At 53.0% G+C, this 21,435-nt stretch overlaps 10 protein-coding genes across 10 annotated transcripts; 6 read left to right on the plus strand and 4 right to left on the minus strand.

Moving 5' to 3' along the window:
* Window positions 1–93: 93 nt before the first annotated feature.
* On the minus strand, window positions 94–2,374 carry DACRYDRAFT_104485 (oligopeptide transporter; the record flags this gene model as incomplete). The annotated part of the gene is made up of 6 exons (XM_040767936.1): window positions 94–682; window positions 741–881; window positions 928–1,345; window positions 1,397–1,805; window positions 1,862–2,309; window positions 2,358–2,374. The coding sequence occupies 6 exons, from the start codon at window positions 2,372–2,374 to the stop codon at window positions 94–96; spliced, it is 2,022 nt and encodes a 673-aa protein (XP_040631497.1).
* Window positions 2,375–2,630: 256 nt separating this feature from the next.
* Window positions 2,631–3,559, plus strand: DACRYDRAFT_113990 (uncharacterized protein; the record flags this gene model as incomplete). The annotated part of the gene is made up of 3 exons (XM_040769736.1): window positions 2,631–2,664; window positions 2,716–2,948; window positions 3,000–3,559. 3 exons carry the CDS (start codon window positions 2,631–2,633, stop codon window positions 3,189–3,191), a joined length of 459 nt encoding a protein of 152 aa, XP_040631498.1. The 3' UTR covers window positions 3,192–3,559.
* Window positions 3,560–3,676: 117 nt separating this feature from the next.
* On the minus strand, window positions 3,677–4,553 carry DACRYDRAFT_98501 (uncharacterized protein). The gene is made up of 2 exons (XM_040777532.1): window positions 4,293–4,553; window positions 3,677–4,243 (listed from the first exon to the last, which is right to left on the minus strand). Exons 1-2 carry the CDS (start codon window positions 4,506–4,508, stop codon window positions 3,773–3,775), a joined length of 687 nt encoding a protein of 228 aa, XP_040631499.1. The 5' UTR covers window positions 4,509–4,553; the 3' UTR covers window positions 3,677–3,772.
* Window positions 4,554–5,111: 558 nt separating this feature from the next.
* DACRYDRAFT_98502 (uncharacterized protein) lies at window positions 5,112–5,863 on the plus strand (the record flags this gene model as incomplete). The annotated part of the gene is made up of 1 exon (XM_040777533.1): window positions 5,112–5,863. One exon carries the CDS (start codon window positions 5,112–5,114, stop codon window positions 5,841–5,843), a length of 732 nt encoding a protein of 243 aa, XP_040631500.1. The 3' UTR covers window positions 5,844–5,863.
* A 711-nt stretch (window positions 5,864–6,574) lies between these two features.
* On the plus strand, window positions 6,575–8,707 carry DACRYDRAFT_20299 (uncharacterized protein). Its single transcript, XM_040771875.1, has one exon. It carries the CDS (start codon window positions 7,673–7,675, stop codon window positions 8,228–8,230), a length of 558 nt encoding a protein of 185 aa, XP_040631501.1. The 5' UTR covers window positions 6,575–7,672; the 3' UTR covers window positions 8,231–8,707.
* A 997-nt stretch (window positions 8,708–9,704) lies between these two features.
* On the plus strand, window positions 9,705–10,578 carry DACRYDRAFT_98503 (uncharacterized protein; the record flags this gene model as incomplete). The annotated part of the gene is made up of 2 exons (XM_040777534.1): window positions 9,705–9,923; window positions 9,975–10,578. The coding sequence occupies 2 exons, from the start codon at window positions 9,705–9,707 to the stop codon at window positions 10,446–10,448; spliced, it is 693 nt and encodes a 230-aa protein (XP_040631502.1). The 3' UTR covers window positions 10,449–10,578.
* Window positions 10,579–10,598: 20 nt separating this feature from the next.
* On the minus strand, window positions 10,599–14,643 carry DACRYDRAFT_113994 (uncharacterized protein; the record flags this gene model as incomplete). Its single annotated transcript, XM_040769737.1, has 12 exons — window positions 10,599–10,770; window positions 10,829–11,140; window positions 11,191–11,341; window positions 11,389–11,787; window positions 11,834–12,367; window positions 12,418–12,755; window positions 12,814–13,110; window positions 13,165–13,301; window positions 13,351–13,453; window positions 13,502–13,956; window positions 14,017–14,154; window positions 14,316–14,643. The coding sequence occupies 11 exons, from the start codon at window positions 14,641–14,643 to the stop codon at window positions 10,832–10,834; spliced, it is 3,189 nt and encodes a 1,062-aa protein (XP_040631503.1). The 3' UTR covers window positions 10,599–10,770; window positions 10,829–10,831.
* Window positions 14,644–14,799: 156 nt separating this feature from the next.
* On the plus strand, window positions 14,800–17,738 carry DACRYDRAFT_20301 (general amidase). Its single transcript, XM_040771876.1, has 11 exons — window positions 14,800–15,081; window positions 15,129–15,269; window positions 15,316–15,334; window positions 15,380–15,492; window positions 15,535–16,051; window positions 16,099–16,145; window positions 16,189–16,669; window positions 16,715–17,070; window positions 17,118–17,444; window positions 17,498–17,577; window positions 17,629–17,738. The coding sequence occupies exons 1-8, from the start codon at window positions 14,806–14,808 to the stop codon at window positions 16,861–16,863; spliced, it is 1,743 nt and encodes a 580-aa protein (XP_040631504.1). The 5' UTR covers window positions 14,800–14,805; the 3' UTR covers window positions 16,864–17,070; window positions 17,118–17,444; window positions 17,498–17,577; window positions 17,629–17,738.
* Window positions 17,739–17,855: 117 nt separating this feature from the next.
* DACRYDRAFT_113996 (WD40 repeat-like protein) lies at window positions 17,856–19,241 on the plus strand (the record flags this gene model as incomplete). Its single annotated transcript, XM_040769738.1, has 4 exons — window positions 17,856–17,954; window positions 18,003–18,337; window positions 18,383–19,097; window positions 19,149–19,241. The coding sequence occupies 4 exons, from the start codon at window positions 17,856–17,858 to the stop codon at window positions 19,239–19,241; spliced, it is 1,242 nt and encodes a 413-aa protein (XP_040631505.1).
* A 311-nt stretch (window positions 19,242–19,552) lies between these two features.
* Window positions 19,553–20,949, minus strand: DACRYDRAFT_104496 (FAD/NADP-binding domain-containing protein; the record flags this gene model as incomplete). Its single annotated transcript, XM_040767937.1, has 6 exons — window positions 19,553–19,696; window positions 19,753–20,039; window positions 20,085–20,475; window positions 20,521–20,681; window positions 20,729–20,848; window positions 20,904–20,949. 6 exons carry the CDS (start codon window positions 20,947–20,949, stop codon window positions 19,553–19,555), a joined length of 1,149 nt encoding a protein of 382 aa, XP_040631506.1.
* Between the last annotated feature and the right edge of the window lie 486 nt (window positions 20,950–21,435).

The raw sequence follows: 21,435 nt of genomic DNA on the forward strand, positions 1-21,435 counted from the left end.
CACATCACACCAGTCATATTGCATAATGATACAGCATCCACATAATCGTAATGAAAATGACCTGTCTACATCTATGTATGAACCGACACGGCCTCAACAGCTTGGGCATATCCCACCCTGACACCCCCAGCACGTCACCGCCCCAATCCCAAGCGTCTTGAATACAAGCGTTAGGACGCTCATCGTTCCCTCGCCCAATACAAACCCGCTAGCGACAATAATGAGCCATATGCCCTCATGTCCCTTCCCCACGCGTCGATAGTACATATACTCGATAATGCCGCCAATGAGACGGGCAATCGAAAAGCTCGGCGTGTTCAGAAAGCCAATGGCGAACGCGACTCCTGAAGGGACCCATTTGGCCCACGAGTACCCGCGCCGTTGAGCGTAGACCTTCACGCTAGCGACTGCAATTGCCAGCCCTGCAGAGGCGAGCATGAACACTCCGCTCTTGGGTGGGAGGCTGCCGTCCCTCAACAGTCGGGCGAGTGAGAGCCAAACATAGGCTGTCGGGGCAGGGAAGGAAGGCCCGGGGATGGGGTATGCACGCTTGTAGAGGTCGTACGCGCCAACAGTGACGAATATGCTCAAGAGGGAACCTAGGAGCTGGGAATAGAGTTGCGCGCGGGGAGCGGTGTGCAAAAGGTGCCCGGTTTTCAGGTCTTGCATCAGGTCCCCCGCTCTGAGAGATGCATCAGAATACCTGAACGCGCTTTTAGTGCAAGGGACAGGGAACTCACTGCTGTGCCCCAGCTTCGGCCACACCGCCGGCGATGATATTGGCAACGACATTCCCAGGCTGGAGGACAGCGAACAAGAGCTGGCTGATCTTCCCCAGCCCGGAGACGGGGTTGAGGTCCGTCTCCCCCAGGGCTCGGACACTGCGATATGGTCAGCGTCACATTGGTCCGTGGGTGTGAGACTCACCCGAGGACACTCAACACTCCTCCCATGAGGAACCCTACAGCGACGGCCCAAATCTTCCCTCCCTCATCTCTAAACACCGCCCACACGCCGCCCACCCCCAGGAGGGCCGTCAGGCCCAATCCCCAAGCCCACCACTTAGTAGGAACGAGTCTCTCCTCGTCTTCGTCTTCCGCAGGCTTCTGACGATGCGGGAGGAGGAGCAAAATGGCTTCCCACACCACTGGTAAGAGGGAGACAACAGACTCAGCACACATGATTGATAGAGAGACCCAGAGGATCCACCCTCGAGAACCGGTTTGCATGTCCCCTACTGGACCGGGGGCCCAGCCTTGATAATGTGCGAGGGGGGAAAGGATTGCCCAGCCTGTGAGCATGCCGAGATTCATAGAGAGTGTTATGGGGAATCCCATTATTATGCCTTCAGAAAATTAGTACTGGGCGTAAAGGATTGAGGGGGACATGCCTTGACCAACATAACTCAAACTAGGGCTGAACCACCAAAGCCAGTCACTCGCGAGCCCCGAGTAGAAAATATCAAACACAGGGATAAAGAACAGCACCGGAAGAAAGTATGCGCCAAGAGTGAGGACAGCACTGGCGAGGAAGGACCAGGCGAGGGCACGCCAGCCTTCGGAGGCGGAGCGCTTGAGCTCGGAGCGGGAAAGGAGGGCGTCGGCCTCTTCTGCTTCTTCCGCTGAAGGTTGGGTGGAGGGAGGAAGTCGTTCAGGGTCATCAGCGGAAAGAGCGGTATACTCCCCCGATTGGGGCTGTGAGCGGGGATGGCGATGTCGGAGGGAAGGCGGGGTCTCGTTATGCATCACCGATATGAGCTGGGCAGTCGCTGTCCCCGAAGGGAATGGTAGGTTCTCCTTGATGATCTACCCCAGATCTTCAAATCAGGTATAGCTCCCTCGATAATATAAAACTGGCGCACCACTTGTTTCCTCAAGGGAGCGGCAAGAAACACCCCAAAGAAGGCGACTGCGCTCGCCCATCCTATGCCCTGCCAGAAACCGAGAATGAGAGGCCCCTGCCCGTCTTCCTCAACATTCAACAGCCCCAGAGCGGGTATAATGCCCACAAATCCCGCAGCGAGGGGCATTGTCCCCGTAGCCACAGCCACGGTTTGTAGTATCACATTCTCCTGTGCGGTGAACTTGGGCAGCTTTGGAAATCCAGGAGCGAGGGAAAGGAGATAACCCAAGAGGGCAGATTGGAGGGACATCATGCTGATCCATCCCGTTTGGAGACCGAAATAGAGGTTGGTGAAGCAAAGAAGGCAACCGATTAAGAGACCAGGGATGATGGCGCGCAGGGTAAATTCTGGCTGCGGCTTTTCGGTCACGTTGGGATCGGTGGAAACGTCCAAGGAGCTCTCGGGCCTAATTACAGTCAATGAGGTACATAGCAAGTAATAATCAAAAACATACCCCGATGTGATGGTCATCTCGTAGCTTACCACCGTTTTCTATTCTATGGTGCAAATTACAGAGAGTATTCAAGAGAAATGAACGCAGATATCAGTGCATGGATTTGGTCGAGGAGGAGGTTGCGTGTGCACTCGAAGGATTCGGACCGGGTAAACGCTGACTAAGCAGTCCCTTATATGGGCGCCTCCTGCGATCATCACTCCACATGACTTGACTACCACCTTCTTGGAGTCTCACGCTCGTTCACCATCTCAAACTCTGTGACAGCACCAGATGCCTCCAAAACGCTCCAATGACCGTAAACAATGTACGTCCCACCTCCCTCTTTCCAATTCCAATATCACCTAATCTCCTGCAGCCTCCCGCTCCTCAGCACAATATACCATCGATCAAGTGCTCCGGCGTCACAGACGCTACCTAGATGAACTTGAGCGAGCAAATTATCACCGCTTAGCCTCAGACGGAGCTGCGGAGGATAAGGAACGGTTAGCTGTTACGGAGGCTAAGCGTGGGGAGAGGAAGAAAAGTACTCAGGCTGTGAGGGGTTTGTTGCTCTATCGAAAGAACCTGCAGACTTTGATCGACGAATCCGTAAGCTTTTCTTTCTTTCTTCTTCTATTCGATGTACTGATAGTGCATCAGGGGATAAAAGACCTCCCGCAGGGAACGCCGTCTTACCTCACCGTTGCTACACCAGCACCAGTAGAGCCGGCAAAGAGGTTCTGTATTTCCTGTGGCTATTGGGGGGCATATCGCTGCCAGAAGTGTGGAGAAGATTACTGTTCCAAGAAGTGTGGGGAGTGGCATGACGAGTTTCGGTGTGGGAAACTTTGAGTTTTGGAAAGGTGGATGCGCATACTCCCTCATTGGACGGACACGTCGAATTTCGCCATTCGCCGGTGCACGATAATCTTGCATGTTTGGCGAACAGCACCGCTATCGACCCTTCGAGAACGTTGAATCTTGTGCTCGCCATGCACCATGACACCTTGATCGTACTCCGTCGACGCATCTTCTATTCTGGACGCAATGGCTGTCGACCAGCGAACGGTTTTACAGGAGTGAACATCCATGGGTGGGTAGCGGCCGCTCGGTACTTGATTCAGAGCACACTTTGCAGGTATAGTACGCAAGCACTGCTTGATCAGCATACATGGCTTGCATTTTATGTTACAGTAATACAACGACTCTGTGTATTCAATTAAAACTAGTCACCTGCAGATTCAAAGGGCCTGATGTCATCGACAATTTAGCAAGACGATGTCGCTTCCTCAAGCTCTTGTAGATCAGGGCGCGCCAATCACCCAATCAGTTGTTGGGTAACCAAAATTACATTGTGTGTGGTATCAAACAAGAACAATGTTATCAAATGCTATTGTCCATGTTATAAGAGAAGGCAAAAGGTTTGTCCGACTCTACCCAAAGAACCAGTACTTAGCAGCGTACGGCACCTCGAGGTTCTTGCCCTCCGTCGCGCAAGTGGCTGGGGGCTGACCACCAGCAGTCTGCTCGCGTACAAGGAACTTTGCTGCATCTCCAGCCACAGCCTGAAGCTGGAGCCAGTCAACATTAGTCTGGGGGTTAACAGGAGCAGGAAGATCCTGCAGCTTCTTGCCGATTGCGAACCCACCCTTTGAGACGGCGAAGTTGAACACCGGTGCAAGGGAGCCCGAGGACGTGTCAAAGTAGTGGTCGGCGAGCTTGAAACCACCCATCGTTGCTAGCTTTGCGGCGAAGGGGCCTACACTTGGCAGTGCGAGTTCGAGCTCGTTTATGCCTGAAGAGAGGAGGGAGGAGATGACGGAGAGGTTCTCGATACAGGAGATGTCGAATACTTGTGCAAGGGCACCGACGTTGACGTATTTGCCACTTTGGCAGCTATAATTCTGTACCGAGTCAGCAGGCCCATCACTCTGTTTTGCAGATAGAACGTACTTGAGTGCCGAACCCGATGGTGACTTGGATGAGGGAGGCATTAGACGGCGGGACAAGAACAGTCAGGTTTTGGAGACCATTGCTGTCCGTGACGAGGGAGTTTGCGAGGACGATAGAGGAGATGTTGCAGTGCGGCTGGGTGCCATGACCGGAAAATGCAGAGACAGCGGAGAGGCCAGCGAGCGCAAATGCAGCGAGCTTGAAAATGCAATGCATGGTGGATTAGAGGGAGGAGATTATCGTAAGGTAAGGTGGCCTGAGGGTAAACCGGAGGTTCGTAATGCATTGACGCCTGAATCTCCGGGTTCATATAGCAATGCTTTTGTTCCATGTTCAGAACGCGTGGTCGGGGAGGAGCCAGAAAATAGACATTTTTAGCACCGCCCAACACCCCCTGGCCGGCGCTTAAGGGCGGCTGAGTGGCTGTTCTCTCAGGGTCCGTCACCTGAAAGAATAAATTGAATCAAATAGTTTATTTGTCATCTTTGTTTCCGTCTTCTCACCTGATGTTTCCCATGTACAGCCATTTGTTGCCTCTGGCAACCACAACTCCCCGCCCGTTGCTCAGTTGAACAGCTATGGAATCACCAGCTGTGATCTCCGAGGAAATATTGGCCGCTCCGGCAGCCTGGCTGTGACCTTCAGAGACACTAGCTCTGCTGAACTCCCGCTTGCAAGGCCGCTTCGCCGTATATAAGGAGATGCTGCTGCGAGCAACAAACTCATCATCCGGGCTCAGCTCACCAGCGCTACTCAGGCTACCTTCTACCTTATACTCCTCCTAATCTACTTTATTCTCCCAACTAATTCTAATCGACCATGTACGGTTTCACCAAGCTCGCCGCCGCCGCTCTCGCCGCCCTTCCTCTCGCGTCTGCACTCCCTCTCTTGACGCCTCTGGCAGCTTTTCATACGCTTGCCATTAGCTCGGGTCTTGCACCTGGCCAGGGTCAAGCCCCGAAGTGCAATATCACCCAAGCGAACCTCGCTGCCGATCTCCCGGCAAACCTGATCTCCCTGCTCCCCCCTTCGGATGCCACCCTTTCCCAAGTCACGATCGGCTTCGGCACGCAGAACTACACCTGCACGAACGGTAAATTTGTCAATGTCGGCGCCCTGGCCCAAGTGTTCGATATCTCCTGCGTCCAGGAACTGCCAGCTATCAGCGCAAGCATCTCCGCTGTGATCAACGAGATCCAGGGACTGAACGGGGGCATCGCACTTGAGGAGATGCTGGCGAAGATGGCCCAGTGGGCAGGATTCAAGCTCGCTGATCACTACTTCGACACTTCCAGCGGCAGCCTCGCGCCGGTCTTCAACTTCCAGGTGTCCGGAGGCGACTTCGTCATTGGCAAGAAAGTGCTGGACATTGCCGACCCCTTCAACCCCGTTGTCAACGTCGACTGGCTCCAGCTTTCCGCTCTTGCTGGTGACGCGGCCAAGTTCCTCGTGCGCGAACAGACTGCCGGTGGTCAGGCCCCAGCTACATGCACGGTCGAGAACGAGACCCTCCAGGTGCCTTATGCTGCCAAGTACTGGTTCTTCGCTTAAATGCCCCTCTTTTTACGGACTACACCCACTTCATTCACTTCTGCACGGACTATTACATTATATTCGCATATTTTGCACTTGATACCCTAGCCTTGTATAATATGCACCTTACGTAATCAATGCTGTATCCATAGCACAATCGCTTGGCCGATCATGTCCTCTGAAAAGACTGCTCATGCCTTTGAAAGGCCGTAACATCACCTAGAATGTCCGATAAAGGGATACGTCCTCTGTCACCAATACCACAAACAAGAATGGCCACGACCCAAGTTTACCAGCGAAATTATGATCTGTTTGTACTCGCAATCGGTCGCTGCAATTTTGTTAAGCAACTTATCCTACGTCGTTGTGCGCTACTGTCTCATAGGCCCACTGACAGTGAATCAACACCAACAGAGGTCGTAACGTCAATGCATTCAGTACCGTAGGCTACAATTGAGTCCATTGCGTGTTAAGTTACAAATATAGTTCTGGCATGACGAATTATAAAATTATAATGCTCCTTAATAGTCCATGATTGTCCTTGTGGTAATCTACGCGAAGAACCAGTACTTGGCGGCATAAGGCACCTGGAGTGTCTCGTCCTCGATCGAGCAGGTGGCAGGAGGTGAGAAATCTTCCAGGATGCCCTCACGCGTCGTGCAGATGTCTATATTGCTCTTTATGTCCGGTGTCATCTACCATGCCCTCAGTGAGGGATGCGTCATCGCGCGTCAACAGAGGACACGTACACACTTCATTCGCCATGGCCAACACTATCTTCATTGGGAAAGAATTTGCCTCGCTTGATGATGCTCAAAATGCTCTCATAGGCTTCTCCAACAGCCAGGCAGCAACCCACCGCGTTAGCAAGAGTGATAAGAGTCGGCTGATTGTGAAGTGCAGGGTGGAGAGCTGTGGATTCTATGCGTCGGTTGGGGGCAAAGACGGGGTCTTCCGTGTACACAATCTTGAAGCCAATCATACTTGTCAGACACATGCTATCAAGCCTCGTGCAGCTACAAGTCGAACTCAGCTCCTTGTTGCCGAGTTGAAGAAGATCATGCCTGTTGATGGCCGAGTCAAGACGTCAACCATGATGGACACCCTTCGATGGCATAACATCAGTGTTAAGCCTCAGCAAGCCTATCGAGCAAAGCGGCAGATTATTGGCAATCACGTCGAGAATCAGCTGAAGGAATTCCAAACCCTCCCAGCTTATGCAGCGCGTCTTGCAGCTTGCGACCCCGGAGCAACGATCAAGATTTCACTCGACTCAAAGCATGCCTTCACGTGCTTGTTCATATGCTTGGCTGCTGCAAAGAGTGCATGGTGTTCTGTCCATCACTTTTTCGCAGTGGATGGTGCATTCACGAAGACATGTCCTTCTCATGGCGGTTACACATGATGCGGAAGACAAGCTGCTTGTCCTAGCGTGGGCTATTGCACGACAAGAAGATACCCGGACGTGGTCCTCATTCCTCCAATCACTCAAGGAATCTCTCAACGGGCTCGATAGCCCAACAACCACAATCATATCCGATCGGCAGAAGGGCTTGCTCAAAGCCATCTCGGATGAACTTCCGCTCGGTGAACAAGCATTCTGCGTCAAGCACATCATTACGAATGCAGTCCGACACTTTGACAAACCAGTTGAAGATCACGTCTGGAACCTTGCCAAAGTGCCAACTGAGAAGGAATTCAACAAACACTTAGACGCAGTCCACAATGATCAGAACGTCAAACCCGCGGCAGCACCTTATCTCGCAGTCATCGAACGAGCTGCATGGGCAAGCTATGCATTTATCGAGCCACGCTTTGGTCGACTCACATCAAATGCAGCGGAAGTCATGAATAATGTCTTCCGTGAAACTCGTGAATTACCGGTGCTTGAACTCCTCGACTACATATGGTGTCATCAGATGGCACACCATTACAAGCGCCAGACGTATGCTCTCACTCTGCCATCAACCGATTCCGATTACGTAGCGAAGCACCTCAAGGTCTTCACCGACAATTGTGTTGCTGCCTGGACTTTTAAAGTGACACCATCGGTTCATCTACAAGCTCTTGTCGAAGGACCAGGCGGAGACAAGTACGACGTGATGTTGGATCCAGAATTGAAGGGGGGAATGTGTTCGTGCCGGTTCTTCCAGCAGTACCTTGTACCATGTGCACATGCAATTGCCGCTTGCTATGAATTCAATCAAGCGCCCGGCAAGTACTTTGACAAGTGCTACCTCAACTCAACGCTGCAAGAAGCCTACCAAGTTCCATACCCGATGGTCTTGCTATCTGAGCTAGATCTGGACACCGCACTTGATCCACCTCAGCGAAAGATGCACCGTGGTCGTCCAGCAACTGTGAGGAAAGAGCCAGGAGCAGGTCCCCCTAGACAGACAATGTAATTAGATACATTCTGTGCGCAAGGAATGAAGGGCATTGTGGACGACGCCGGACGAAAAGGGCATTAGAGACGTTTTGCGCGACGCGCGAGGGCATCCTGGAAGATTTCTCGCAGGAGGTTGACCTCCGGCGGTTTGCTCACGAACAACGAACTTGGCAGCATCACCAGCGACAGCCGTGAGCAGGAGCCAGTCGACGTTGGCACTCGAGTTGATGGGGCCAGGGAGGTTCAGCAGCTTCTTGCCTGTGACGAAGCCGCCTCCGGACACCTGGAAATTGAATACCGGTGTGAGGCTGCCGCTGGAAGTGTCGAAATAGTGATCGGCCAGCTTGAATCCGCTCATCTGGGCGAGTCTTGCGAGCCAATTCTCGAGGGTGATACCGCCAGCTAGGCCCTGGAGCTCGTGGATGATCCCCGCGATGTTGGCGGAGATTGCCTTGGATTCCTGAACGCAGGAGATGTCGAACATCTGTGCAATGGCACCGACGTTGACGTATTTCCCTTGCGTGCAGGTGTAGTTCTGCGTCCCAAAACCGATTGTGACTTGGCTGAGGGAGGCATTTGATGGCGGGAGGAGCGCTGTTAGGTTGGCTGGCAAGTCGGCAGCAAGGTGTGCCTGAGTGATATCGCACTTAGGGGCTTGACCCTGGCCAGGTGCAAGAGAAGTAGCAGACGCAAAGGGAGCGGCCAGGAAGGCAATAGCAGCGAGTTTGAAGAAGGCGTGCATCGCTGGGAAATTAGTGGAAATCGTAGAATAATTAGGTTGAGATTAGGTGGCGATCGGAGTGCCGTAATAGGAGGTTGATTTGATACGATCACAAGTCCATCAATGTTTACCCTTTAATAGCATAGCTGCTTAACATTGGTCAAGGTGCTGAAAGTCATGTAAGGGCCGTGCGCAACTCCGAGGCGAGACACCGGCCCAAACGTGGGCCGATCGATGAATGTTCGCTTAACGACGGGCTGAGCCTGGTCGTTAAAGTTTATCATCGCCAAGGTGGTCAAGAAGGGTTCGCGGACCGATGGTTCCGTAGTCTTGGCAGGGGGGAAAGGGGAGTTTAGTAGGCGCAAAAATAGCTTAGTAATGTTCTCACAAAAAAAATGCTGTGAATAAATAGAATTAGGCGCGCAGATAGCACAGCAGCGCCGGGTGCAGGTAAATTGTCAGCAGGGGGTTTCGAAGAACCCCTGGCCGACACCGGAATTCGGCAGTCCACCATCTGCTGCATCCCTTCCAAACCACAGGTGTACTTCTGAATATCCTTTGTCACGGATCAAAGTAATTTGTATCGCATTCATCGGCACGGATCCGGACATGGGACCGCCGCGTTCCGACTCCGTGGGTTGAGCGCGGTATAAAGATGAGAGACTGGCGCAGGGTCAAAGCGCTCACCATCTTGGCTATATCTGCCCACAAGCATTACTTGTACACCCACTCCCCTAATTCCTTACACCCTCCTTCTCCTCCCTCCGCAATGCATTGCCTGTTCAAGCTCATGGCGCTTGCGCTCGCCGTTCTTCCACTTGTCTCCGCCGATCTCCATGCACAAGGAACCCAGCCGCACTGCAGTGTCGCGAACATTTCTCTTCCAGACGCCTTGACCGGAGACAGCCATGGGCTGACAAATTTGACTGCTCTTATCCCCCCGGCCAATGTCTCCATTGTCCAAGTGACGATTGGGTTCGGCGCTCAGGTACGCCTTCAAACTCTGTTGTGCGGAAACATGTCTCTAACGCCGCTTCAGAATTACACGTGCACTCAGGGCAAGTACGTCAATGTTGGAGCTGTTGCCCAAGTGTTCGACATTTCCTGCATCCAAAACCTGCCGTCCATTTCTGCTGGTCTCTCCCTTGCCATCAACGAGCTTGAGAGCGTTGCCGGCGAGGGTCTCCTGAACTTCATCACGATGCTGGCGAAGATGGGTGGCTTCAAGCTCGCAGACCACTACTTCGACACGTCTTCCGGTGCCCTCGCCCCGGTCTTCAATTTCCAGATTTCCGGCGGTGGTTTCGCCATCGGCAAGAAGCTGCAAGACATTCCCGACCCAGTCAACCCCATCAAGAATGTTGACTGGCTCCAGCTCACCGCAGTCCAGGGTGACGCCGCCAAGTTCCTCGTTCGTGAGCAGACCGTGGGTGGTCAACCTCCGGCCAGCTGCGCCGTCGAGAACGAGACCCTCCAGGTCCCGTATGCGGCGAAATACTGGTTCTTCGGATGATTGGATGATCGAGTAGAGAGGCCCATTTTAGAACGATCACGAATTCGAACATTGTGTATTTGATGTAATACTGTTTAGCATGATTCCATTTTTAATACCTGTCGTGTTCCATATCTTCATATTATACCCGATTTTTGGAGCCCAATCCATCTTGGAAAAAGCAGGCAAACATATCACCACCTTCTCATGACCCATGGCCAGAAGGCCTTCCGTTGTCCAGGACTCAGGCCCACCAGCGGACGGTCGCACCGGAACGAATTCTCTAGTGTCCAGGCGAGCGGAGATGTCAGACTCACCGGATTAGGCTGCCGACCTTGATCCGCTGAATCATGTTGTTAACACAGTCACACACCATTGTAGACTTGAGTCAGGCAACTGACATGTTAAATGACCACTCCGCATCCAAACACGCCGAAACGTGCTTCCTCACGGTCCATCCAGCATCTCAACGTCCAATCCCCCCACTGGCCGTAGTCTACCTCGAGCTCGTGTTCCATTGGTTTGCCAGGTTCATCGTCCTGGACCTTGCCTTTGCTACACTGGCGTCGCTGCCATTCCTCTTCCGCTTTGAGCAAATGGAGTTGAACGCGTTCCAAGTTGCCAAGAAGTGGGGAGACACGGGAGCGCAGAATATTGAGCGTATCGCGATTCGACACGAGAATCTCCGGAAATAGTTCACCTAGAAAAGTGGTCTGTGGGTCCATTAGTATCCTGGAAGAGCTTATTGATGTGTTGTACATACTGCGACTTCGTCACAGCAGAAGACCTCTGGCAGCGTGTCTCCCTGCTCGTCCTGAAGAACGAAGGCGAACCGCCAGCGGGGGACAAGAAGAGTATCATTTTCGTCATCGTCTCTCATACAGTCTGAACATGTTCGCTGGTTGATGGGCACACTGTCTTATTGTCAATGACAGCACGAAGCCCTGGTTTGACTGCTTACTCCCGATGACACTTTAGACATTGTTGCCAAACCCAGTCCCGTAGTCTCCCGGGCTGGAATGACACTATCCTCGCTCTTACTTTCCACATGCTTTGGTTGGAAGCATGACGGAGCATTGCCAGGGTAGAATGCGGCATGTTGTGAAAAATACTCCTGAGAGGCTCGCTACCGTGAATGTTTCTTCTATAATTGGGAACCGCTTCAGATGCGGGAGGAGAGACAGAACACAGTCCAAGATGAGCTTGCCCAGGCCCCTCAGACGTCAAATCAAAAGGAATCTCGTCGTGCTTGGGAGGAGGGCTATCTGTTGAAGATCCCTCCTGTCCTAAGATCGACGAGGCTTTTGGGGGAGGTGAATGGGGTATCTCAATGTCAATCTTCAGCACGTCTGCCTTTCGTCTGTAATGTCATTAATATGAGTCACACATCAAAGGACAACCGGTACCTTAACAAAGCCTTCACAGTAGGATCAGTATTGGGCAGGATTGTGATACTGCAAGGCCGCTGGACAACTTCTCCGATCTTGCCGGCTAAGAGAGGAGGATCTTCCTTTCCGTCTCCAAGCTTCTTCCTGGAGGCGGTCTTACGCAGCAGCATATACTCGAATCGTACAAAGCAACCAGTGGTCAGCCCTGCTGCCTGGCCTCGGTAGACATCATCAAACACAGAAACCTGGAGCGTGCGACGTCCTGGCGGTGGTCTCCACTGCTCGACAGAGCTGAAATCCATCAGGTAAGGGTGCTCCGTGTAGTCCGTGACATAGTAGTCGTCGATGTTCACTGCTCTCCAGGCCTTGAGGACCTCTGCAGTGAATGTGTAGAACCCGCCCTGACGCATTCCACTCACGCAACACTCGATGGCGGGAGGGATTTGTGGGACGGGTGTCAGAGATCGAGATGTTTGGAATCGTGGCAGGTCGGTTGCCGATGTGGTGCGAGATAGAGCTTCAGAGCCTCCTTTCAGGAAGGCAATCTTCCTCCTATTTAAGCCCTCAGAAAAACATAACGGACGGACTACGGAGGTACGTACTTGCGAAGCGCCTTCAGTGAGTCGTCGCTTTCAGGTATTCGCACAAATATCTCCTTGCCGTCTTTGCCCATACCCATACTTCCTTCCAAGTTTCCGCCCCGTCCCCATCTGACGCGGACATTTTTCAGTTTGAAGAATTGCAATGGCTGAATGACGTCAGCAACTTTGTTGACTTCGTCCCACAGGGTAATCTTGCAAACAAATGAATTCGGAAGAGGTAGTGCTTGTATTCCGGGAAGCGATAGGTTGCTTTGCTTGGGGTCGCCAAAACCAGGATTTTCGGTGAAATCCGTTACATATAGGTCAGTTGTACGGCTATCGGGCCACATTTTGACCACCTAGGAAAGAAAGGTCAAGTTACCGGGGTTTTCCCGTGTCTACTGCAGCGTAACATACCTGAACTAGACAATCACAGAAGACGTTGTCTTTCATATCTTTCAGTTCCACTTGTTCACGGCGCTTCTTGGCGACCTGAGTAAATGACGTTTCGGCCGTGTTCTGGCCCGCGTTAGTTGCATCCCTCTTCTCCCTCCACCAGTCGATCAGCTCCAGGCAGTATCCCAGCTCCACCTGATCCATTTTCAGACTCATGAAAGGGCCGGTATATTCTCTCCCGTGCGCTGGCTCAAATGCTGCCCAGCTGAAGTTGTCCTTGTATCCGACAGCTGAGAGTCTCGAGTTGAGGGGGGTGATCTGGACCTAAGGTGAGGAAAGAACGTGACAAGGGGAAAAGAGAGAGAAAGTCACCTTTAGTTGCTTGATAAGTATTGCTTCCCCAAGTTTGGCAGTGGGCAGAGCTTCTTTCTTATCTCGGAAGAAGTTGATGCTCAGCTCCGTGTCGGGAAACACGGATGGATCGGTGATCGAATATGTGACCATCCAGTCTATGGCCTTGATCAGCATATAGATAGAGAAAGATGGACTTCCCCGTACCGCCACTCCGTACTTGCTTAGGATCGTCTGCACGGACAACAATGCCGGCAACATGCGCACGGAGATTTTCCGTCAAATCAGCTAATGCCGGATGCACAGTGCCCTTGAGTCGAGTCAGTAGATCCAAAGGCTGGACACGTAGGATACGCACGCTTTTGTTAGTGAAACCAGCGTCCGGTCGGTTCTTCTTTTGAGCAGTCGCAGCAGTCGTCTTCTTCACAGAAATCGCCTTATTCTCTTGTGCCTCGCTTTTAGGAGTCTTTCTGGAAATGTCTTCGATTTTCTTCTCAATATTCCCCATCTTGTTCTGCAGTTTCGCCTGCCCATTCGGTTTCTCCTTATTCTCCTCCTTGCTCGATTGAAGTGTCGGATTGTTTGCGTGTCGCGTGTCTCGCTTCCGAACGCGTTTTCGTTTCGGTTTTGAGGGACCTGCTTGACCTGCAGTCGGTGGACCAGGAACGCTTCCTTTGGGCTGAGTCGGTGCGATTGAGGTGGTGGTGTGGGTCGCGGGAGAAGGGTTGGATGGGGCAGCAAATTCCCGTGCAGGTGGAGTAAATTTAGGGGGCATAGGCGTGCGGAATGTGTCGTCATGAGAACCAGATGCTTCTTTGACAATATTCATTGCGTCAGACTCGCAGATCAAACTAACAGGGAGAGACGACGTACGAAGACCACTCGCGATATCTGTTACAGGAGTCAGAGGCCTTTCTTCAAGAGAGTCACTCATCGCAGGTGCCTCATCTAAAGAAATCGCGCTGGAAGTCGTCGCGGGTGTATCGTACCAATCCTCGTAATTATATGCAGCTGTCCCAGAATTCAGTTCGGGAAAGATGAGCGTGCTGGGAAAGACTCGCCCTTGCGGGTATCCAGGATCTTTTCTTTGTGCATTAATACACATCCTTTTGTAAAAACAAGCTTGAAAGGTAGTTTGGATTGGTCGTTCACAGGTTCGTCAAAGCGCATACATTCAGCGTTCTCTAGCAATAACGCCAGTTTGCTGCCAGGTACGACGGTAGCCAACTGAGAAAGATCGCCAGAGCGGATAGCAACATAAACCTCGAGCTTATTCTCACTATGGACGCGCAGAAGAAACTTTTTCGTCTTGTTGATGTTCACAGGCCAAGTAGAGGAGACAGTGCCAGTTATATGCGACCGTGGGGAGAACCCTTTGATGATCTGTGCAGGATCGAGCTCGCATGACGGGCTGAAGGGTTCTTCTTCTTCTCTGGGTAGCCTGGAAGGTCGCTCATCCTCCGTCTCCAGAGATTTTCGTTTGCGCTCGCCTGGAGACATGGCGGAGGGAGAGCAAGGGGAGCCGGCAAACGCGACTCAGACGCGTCTCGAGACCCTTCTGCACCCGCTGATTCCTTTATCGGGGCCATGTGATTGTAATGATTACGGCATTCTTGGTCATCATCTAACCCTTCACTCTCTTTCCTCCCTCTCGAGCCGGACATGGCAACAGAGACCTGGAAGGAAGTCTGCAGGAGAAAGCGAGAGGAACAAGCAGCTTCCATACCTACAACTTGGTTACTTCCCTCTTTACCTCCCGCATCAACTCTGAACGTCCTGGGCATCCCTCGAACATGTGGCCTGTTGTCCGAGAAAGAACTAGAGATCACAGAACTGGACGATATTGCTCAGCTCCTTGAATCGATTGAAACAGGAAAATGGTCATCAGTACAAGTTGTCACAGCGTTCGCGAAACGCGCATGTATAGCGCATCAACTTGTTTGCCTATCTCCAGCGTTCTCGCTCTCCAATAACGAGCTCCGTAGACGAACTGCTTGACAGAGATCTTCATCGATAAGGCGCTGGAAAGAGCTCGGTGGCTGGATGACTATCTTAAGACAGAAGGGAAGCCTATCGGACCACTGCACGGGCTACCGATCTCTCTGAAGGACCAGTTCTGCATCAAGGTATCCACTCCGCACGCCTCATAACTATGTCTTACGTTTCCATCAGGGGCTGGATACAGTGATGGGTCAGCACGCCTAGGATATTCATAATTATATCTGAGTATTACTAGGTTATGCGGCTTGGGTTGGCAAAACCGCAGAAGAGGACTGCACCCTCGTCTCCCTGCTTTTGGAACTCGGCGCCATCCCGTACGTGCGGACCAACGTCCCCCAAACGCTTATGGTAACCCTGTCTTTCCTCCTCATTTTAAGCTAACTACTGTAGTGGGGTGAAACATACAACAACGTATATTTACGAACTGTGAACCCCTACAACCGACTACTCACACCTGGCGGGTCCTCGGGGGGCGAAGGCGCTCTCCTCGCACTACACGGTTCCCCATTAGGCGTCGGTACAGACATAGGCGGTAGCGTGCGCATCCCCGCAACATGGTGCGGCCTCTATTCCCTTCGCCCGTCGTACAACCGTCTTCCATACCAAGGAGCATGCAACTCGTTCGAGGGTTTCGAAGCCGTCCCCTCCGTTCTAGGGCCGATGGCACACTCCCTTCCCGCACTCAAGACGTTCACCAAAGCGATTGTTAATGCCAAACCATGGGACTGGGATCCGGAAGCGGTACGGAAGCTGTGGAGTGAGCGAGAGGAGAAGTTGGACGAGCATGGGCAGGGGAAGGGGTTGTGTTTTGGGATACTGTGGGATGACGGGTTGGTGCGCGTGCATCCTCCTGTGGGCAGAGCACTGGAGATGACTAAAGCAGCTGTCGAAGCTGCTGGGCATACAGGTGCGCAAACCTCGTCCTTCCTAACTCTCCCTATACTTAACCCACAGTGATCGAATGGAAGCACTACAAGCCCCTCGAGATCCGCGCTGTATTGGTGGGTCATCCCCTTTCTCTCTTCCTTCACTCATGAGGTACAGAACGCCCTCTTCCTCTCCGACGGTGGGACGGACTTTGTCGCACACACCTCTCTCCCGCCACACGAGCTCCTGCTCACCACCGTCTTCCCGCGTCCTGATTCGCCCTTTTCCCACCCGTCGCTCGCTCTACCCCCACCAGCAGAAAACACGCTCCTCCTCCCACACCCATCCATCCCCGTTCATGAGCTCTACTCACTACACGTCGAGAAGCGCCAGCTAGCAAAAGGGTTCCTCGACGCCTGGATCTCCTCCCGCACACGTACAGGCACCGGCCGCCCGGTAGACGCGCTCCTCGCGCCTGTCATGGCTACACCCGCACCGCCGCACGGGAGGAACGCGTACGACTTTTACTGCGAGTACTGGAATGTCGTCGACTGCCCCTGTGTGGTGCTGCCTGTTACTAAGGTCAATCCTGAGGTGGACAGGAAAGAGCCGGCGTGGGAATGGAGGTGCCAGGAGGAGAGGGTCGTGCACGAGCTTTGTGGGTATTGTCCTACACATGACGGGCTGCGCTGATAGGAAGCAGACGAGCCGGAGTTGTTTAGGGACATGCCGGTGGGGATCCAAGTGATTGGCAGGAAACAGGAGGAAGAAGCAGTGCTCAGTATCGCCCAGCTCGTGGATGATGCGCTGAAATCCCATGCTGTAGCAAAGCAAGATGAATTAGAGTCATAATAGAATGAGTACACCCTCTCTACAACACCATCGCCATCTACAGGCACAGACAAGACAAGGGCTCAGAACGCCATCCGGTAACTGGCGTAACGACCCGAGGTCTCGGAGGGACGAATGATACGCACAACCTGACCGCGCTTGAGACCATAGTATCTTGCAACAGGGTCGCCGAGCTGGATCCTCGGGAGCTGGGAATCCCTCAACCGGCTGCAACGAATCAGCACTCCATACAGTTGGAGGGGAAAAGAACGTACTACTTCTCTAACAAATCCTTCTTCTCTTCCGGGGACATGACCTCATGCTTCGGTACCAGTTTGTGTTTCGTGATATTGACGAGCAGCTCGCTTTCCGCAAACTCCTCGAGCGTGTACGACTGCGCCATCTGGGCGATCACCTTCCTCGAGCTGGGTGTCATCGCCGTGGGGTAGATAATGATCCCGCGCTGGATGGCCTTCTCGTCCAGGATGTGTATGAATCGACGCATAGTCTTGATACCGACGGACTTTTCGTCAGCGAAGAAGACGAAGATCTGGTCTGAGGGGTTGGACCGGGAGTTGGTGAAGAAGTTGAGCTGGTTTCGGCTGCGAATCGATCAATAACTGTCGATCGGACATTGAACGAAAAGAAGACGTACTCAACCCTCCCATGCTGCGCATAGTGTGACCGGAAATTATCCAGAGTCAGGCTAAGCTCCTCATCCGATACCTGAAATCCCTGTTTTCTGTAAGCCAAGGCCGCAGAGAGGGCGAAATGAGCTATGCATACCCGGTCATTAACCAGTTCGTGTATTGTCCTATTTATACGCCATAGCCTGGCAGTTTCACGGTTGTCGTCTTCTGCCATTGTGTTGCAATCAGGGAGGGAGGATGAGATGAGGATGACTGCTCTGTGGCAAGAAGAGGCGCTCAAATAAATTGATCCCGCTCACGTGAAATTGCCTTGTGAGTATGTAACTATGTCGTGTGCTTTGACTGTTCGCGTCTCTCTTAACAATGACCACCTACATGTATGGAAAGCCCTCACCGTCCAAGGATAACAGGAACCAGCGTGGTCCACCAGGTACATCAATGCCCATCACTCCAGCAACTATAGTACGTCTTTCCTTTCCCCCACCATCTCCTGCTCACCCACCAACGAAGGCACGACTTCGCCCCGCCCGCGTATTCCAAAAAGCTGTCGATCCTGCGCCTCCTTCTGACCCTTCAGCACCACATACCATTACCTCGCTCTCGTTTGACAACACCGGGGAGTTCCTCGTCACCGCAGGGGAGGACGAAGCTTTCAGACTGTACAACTGCCGGCAGGGGAAACTTGTCAAGCCGTTCTGGAGCAAGAAGTATGGTGTCGACCTCGCCACTTTCACACATAAGAGCACGACGATTCTGCATGCGAGTACGAAGGAGGATAATACAGTGAGGTATCATAGTTTACACGATAACCGATATTTGCAGTACTTTAAGGGCCATCAACGACGGTGCGCCTCCTCGTAACTCACCAGCGCTTGCTCACGCGCAAGTAGGGTAATATGTATCCAAATGTCTCCGGTGGACGACACCTTCCTCACCTCCTCGTTGGACAAGACCGTCCGTCTCTGGGATCTTCGCAGTCCCACCTGCCGCGGACTCCTAAACCTCCCCCGCGCCCCAGTAGTAGCGTACGACAACACCGGTGTCGTCTTCGCCGTCGCACTCTCCTCTCCACCCAGAATAGCGCTCTACGACGCCTCTGCATGGGATACGGAACCATTCCTCTCCGTGGAGCTGAACGATACCCAGCTGGCGCAACGTGCCTTCCCGCCCCGGGTACCCGTCGTCACCTCCCTCCAGTTCTCCTCAAATGGCAAATGGCTACTCGTAGGCACCGCAGGCGAGGTACACTATGTGCTTGACTCCTTCAACGGCGACCTCCTTGCTAGATTGGAAGGACATCAAGGGTTAGAGAGGGGCAAGCACCCTGGCGCAGCAGCGGACATCGTCCCCCGACGCGGGATCTCCGGGCAAGAAGTAACTTTCACACCCGATAGCAAGTTCGTCATCTCCGGTTCTCACACGGGCCGGTGGCACGCCTGGGACCTGTTGAATAAGGAGGAGACGATGTCTGGCGCACTGGTGGGGAAGGAGCAGGAAGTGAGAACTGTGTTGCCGAGTTTTGGACTGGAGGGGCATTCGGCACCCGTGAGGTGTGTGAGGTGGAACCCGAGGTTTGCGATGATGGCTACTGCGGGAGAGGAACTGGTGAGTTTTTTGATTTTGTTGTTATTGTGAGAAGGAGGCTGATGGGTGAAGGCGTTCTGGCTCCCGGAGAGAAAATTTGAGCCACCCAGGAGGGAGGAGAGGGAGAGGAGACCAAGTGGGGATGTCAGGATGGACGGACGATGATGGGGGATGATCAGGCTTGATTGTGTTTTGTATCATGATCATGACTCATGATGTACGAGACGTTCTTGGGAGGTGTGAGGATAGGTGAGATGTGGGAGTGTACGTCATACAGCCATAAATCATATTTCTCGTTATGTACACAGGGAACGTCTAGTATCATACAAGCGGACGTATCAGAACAAAACAGCTGACGTGACCCACACGACAACCTCCACCACACCTCTTCCCCCACGACTCTCCCCGCTCCCCTTCATGTGCATCCCACTATGTACTCCAAGTATCACGCCCTTCCTAGAGCGAAAAGAGCAAGCTCACAGAAGCCTTCTCTTTCCGCTCCACGCTTGGCGCCAGAAAGAGGCACGTAGGTCTCGTGGCATGAGCCAGGCTAGCCAGGTGCTCGTGAACGTAAACCAGGAGGTATAGAGGAGAACGGTCTTCGTTCCCAGGGTGACGACCTGCCACACATGCCGTTCTTATGAGCTCGGGATAGGAAGAACGGGAAGGGACTCACACTGGCGTTCACCCTCGGCGTGTGCTTCTTCGTAGGTTCATTTCCAGCAATCAAGCTAAGCACATTGGCAGCTATGACCCGAGCATGTCTCAAGCTGCCCCCAAGCAGCTTGACCTCCTTCAAATCTGCTACATCGCCCATGACGAATATATGCTTCAGGCGAGGATCCTCCAGCTGGAGCGTGTCGAGAACGCGGATACAGCCGGTGTCGGAGATGGAGCTGGGGTCGAGTGCTGCCACGAGGGAGCTGTTGGGCCGGTTCCCGGTAGCCAAGTAGACGTATTGTGCTACCTGCGATGAGCGGGTGTGGTAGGAACAGATTGTGTGCTTACCGGAGATCGTGCGCCCCTTTTGGGTGTGGAAAATCGTTTTCTCCCCTACTGGGTCGCCAGACGTGTACCCTGCTGGCCAGAGAACTGTATCCTCCAATATGATCTCTATGCCGAGCTTCTCAATCACAGGTAAAACCTTCTCATGCGCCCTCGGGGCGAACTTCATCAGTTTGTCATTCCGGTGTACGAGCGTGACTCCGACATGCGGGCAATGTTCTGCCACTTCTGTGGCGAATTCTAGTCCTGCAGGGCCGCCGCCTACCACTAGTACACGTTGGGCGGAGGCGATGGTGGACTGGGTGGAACGTAGGTAAGCCGAGATCTCTCTCCCTGTACGACCGGCTGGTTTTCCGGGAAGATTCTGTGAAGCACCGGTTGCGAGGATGCAGAACTGTGGAGCGGTGAGCCTAAGCGGATGGGTGAAGACGTGGCTTACTTCGAAAGGGATCTCTATCCCTAGACCGAGCTCAGCGTGCTCTTTTTCCACAACCACGGAGCGTTCTCTTAGTTCGAGCACCTCTGTCCCCGGTAAGGATATGTGTTGACTACCCTTGCCGAAAACTTGGTCAAAGGGAGTATGAATACAGTCCTCCCATCCTGTCCCTCTTTCAGCAAGGGCTGAACAGACAATTATTCTAACATACCTGGTATGACTGCAGCCCGGAGAGATGCAATCGGGTAGAAGAGGTCTTCTTGTTTGTCGATGAGGATCAGCCGGTATTCCTTCGGCAGTCTTTTCTGGAGACAGCTTGCTGCAAGAAAACCTGTGTCGACAAGTGAGCGCATCAAGACCGCTGTTAGAGGGGGGTACTCTCGTACCAGAAATGGCACCGACAATGATAACGTTCTTGAAGGGAGTAGTCATGTCGTCTAAACCAGGGGAAAGGTGCCCATGCCAAACCAACATGAGGGCCGTTTATATACATGCCAAGAAGCAGATCTTATCAGATGCCCAAATTTGGTCCCATATCCACAGTCCCCGATATTTGTCTCTCAGGGACTGCGGCCACCAGGAAGTCCCGTGTCTCCTTTCGTGATACTAAGAAAGAGGCCGGCCGGAATGACACGCGTCTAAACAGGTGGCCGTCCGGCAGGTCTGACTTTCCAATCCGGAGCCCAGACCGCAGGCTTTATCCACTACGCCAGGCTGCGGCGCTTCTTCCAGGCATCAGCCTGTTTAGACGAGTTGTCCATGTCCAGACGTCAAGTTATCCGTGGTCCTTGAAATGGTGAAAGTTGAACCCACAGCTTGAGAGCCGTGAACGCGAGGAGGTTCGGCGGGACCCTTCCCAAACTGCGGACTCCCTGGAGGCTTCGTGGATTTCGGGCCCGACGCGGATCTATCACCCCC

Source organism: Dacryopinax primogenitus, assembly GCF_000292625.1.
Source record: "Dacryopinax primogenitus strain DJM-731 SS1 chromosome Unknown DACRYscaffold_3, whole genome shotgun sequence".
Taxonomy (NCBI): domain Eukaryota; kingdom Fungi; phylum Basidiomycota; class Dacrymycetes; order Dacrymycetales; family Dacrymycetaceae; genus Dacryopinax; species Dacryopinax primogenitus.

Bases quoted from the DNA above. Each gene is read 5' to 3' on its own strand.
- DACRYDRAFT_98501 (XM_040777532.1), bottom strand. From the start codon at position 4,508: ATGCATTGCATTTTCAAGCTCGCTGCATTTGCGCTCGCTGGCCTCTCC. The intron at 4,244-4,292 runs GTACGTTCTATC...GACTCGGTACAG, and splicing joins CCATCGGGTTCGGCACTCAA to AATTATAGCTGCCAAAGTGG.
- DACRYDRAFT_20299 (XM_040771875.1), top strand. From the start codon at position 7,673: ATGAATAATGTCTTCCGTGAAACTCGTGAATTACCGGTGCTTGAACTC.
- DACRYDRAFT_20301 (XM_040771876.1), top strand. From the start codon at position 14,806: ATGGCAACAGAGACCTGGAAGGAAGTCTGCAGGAGAAAGCGAGAGGAA. The intron at 15,082-15,128 runs GTTTGCCTATCT...CGAGCTCCGTAG, and splicing joins CATGTATAGCGCATCAACTT to ACGAACTGCTTGACAGAGAT. The intron at 16,670-16,714 runs GTGGGTATTGTC...GATAGGAAGCAG, and splicing joins GAGGGTCGTGCACGAGCTTT to ACGAGCCGGAGTTGTTTAGG.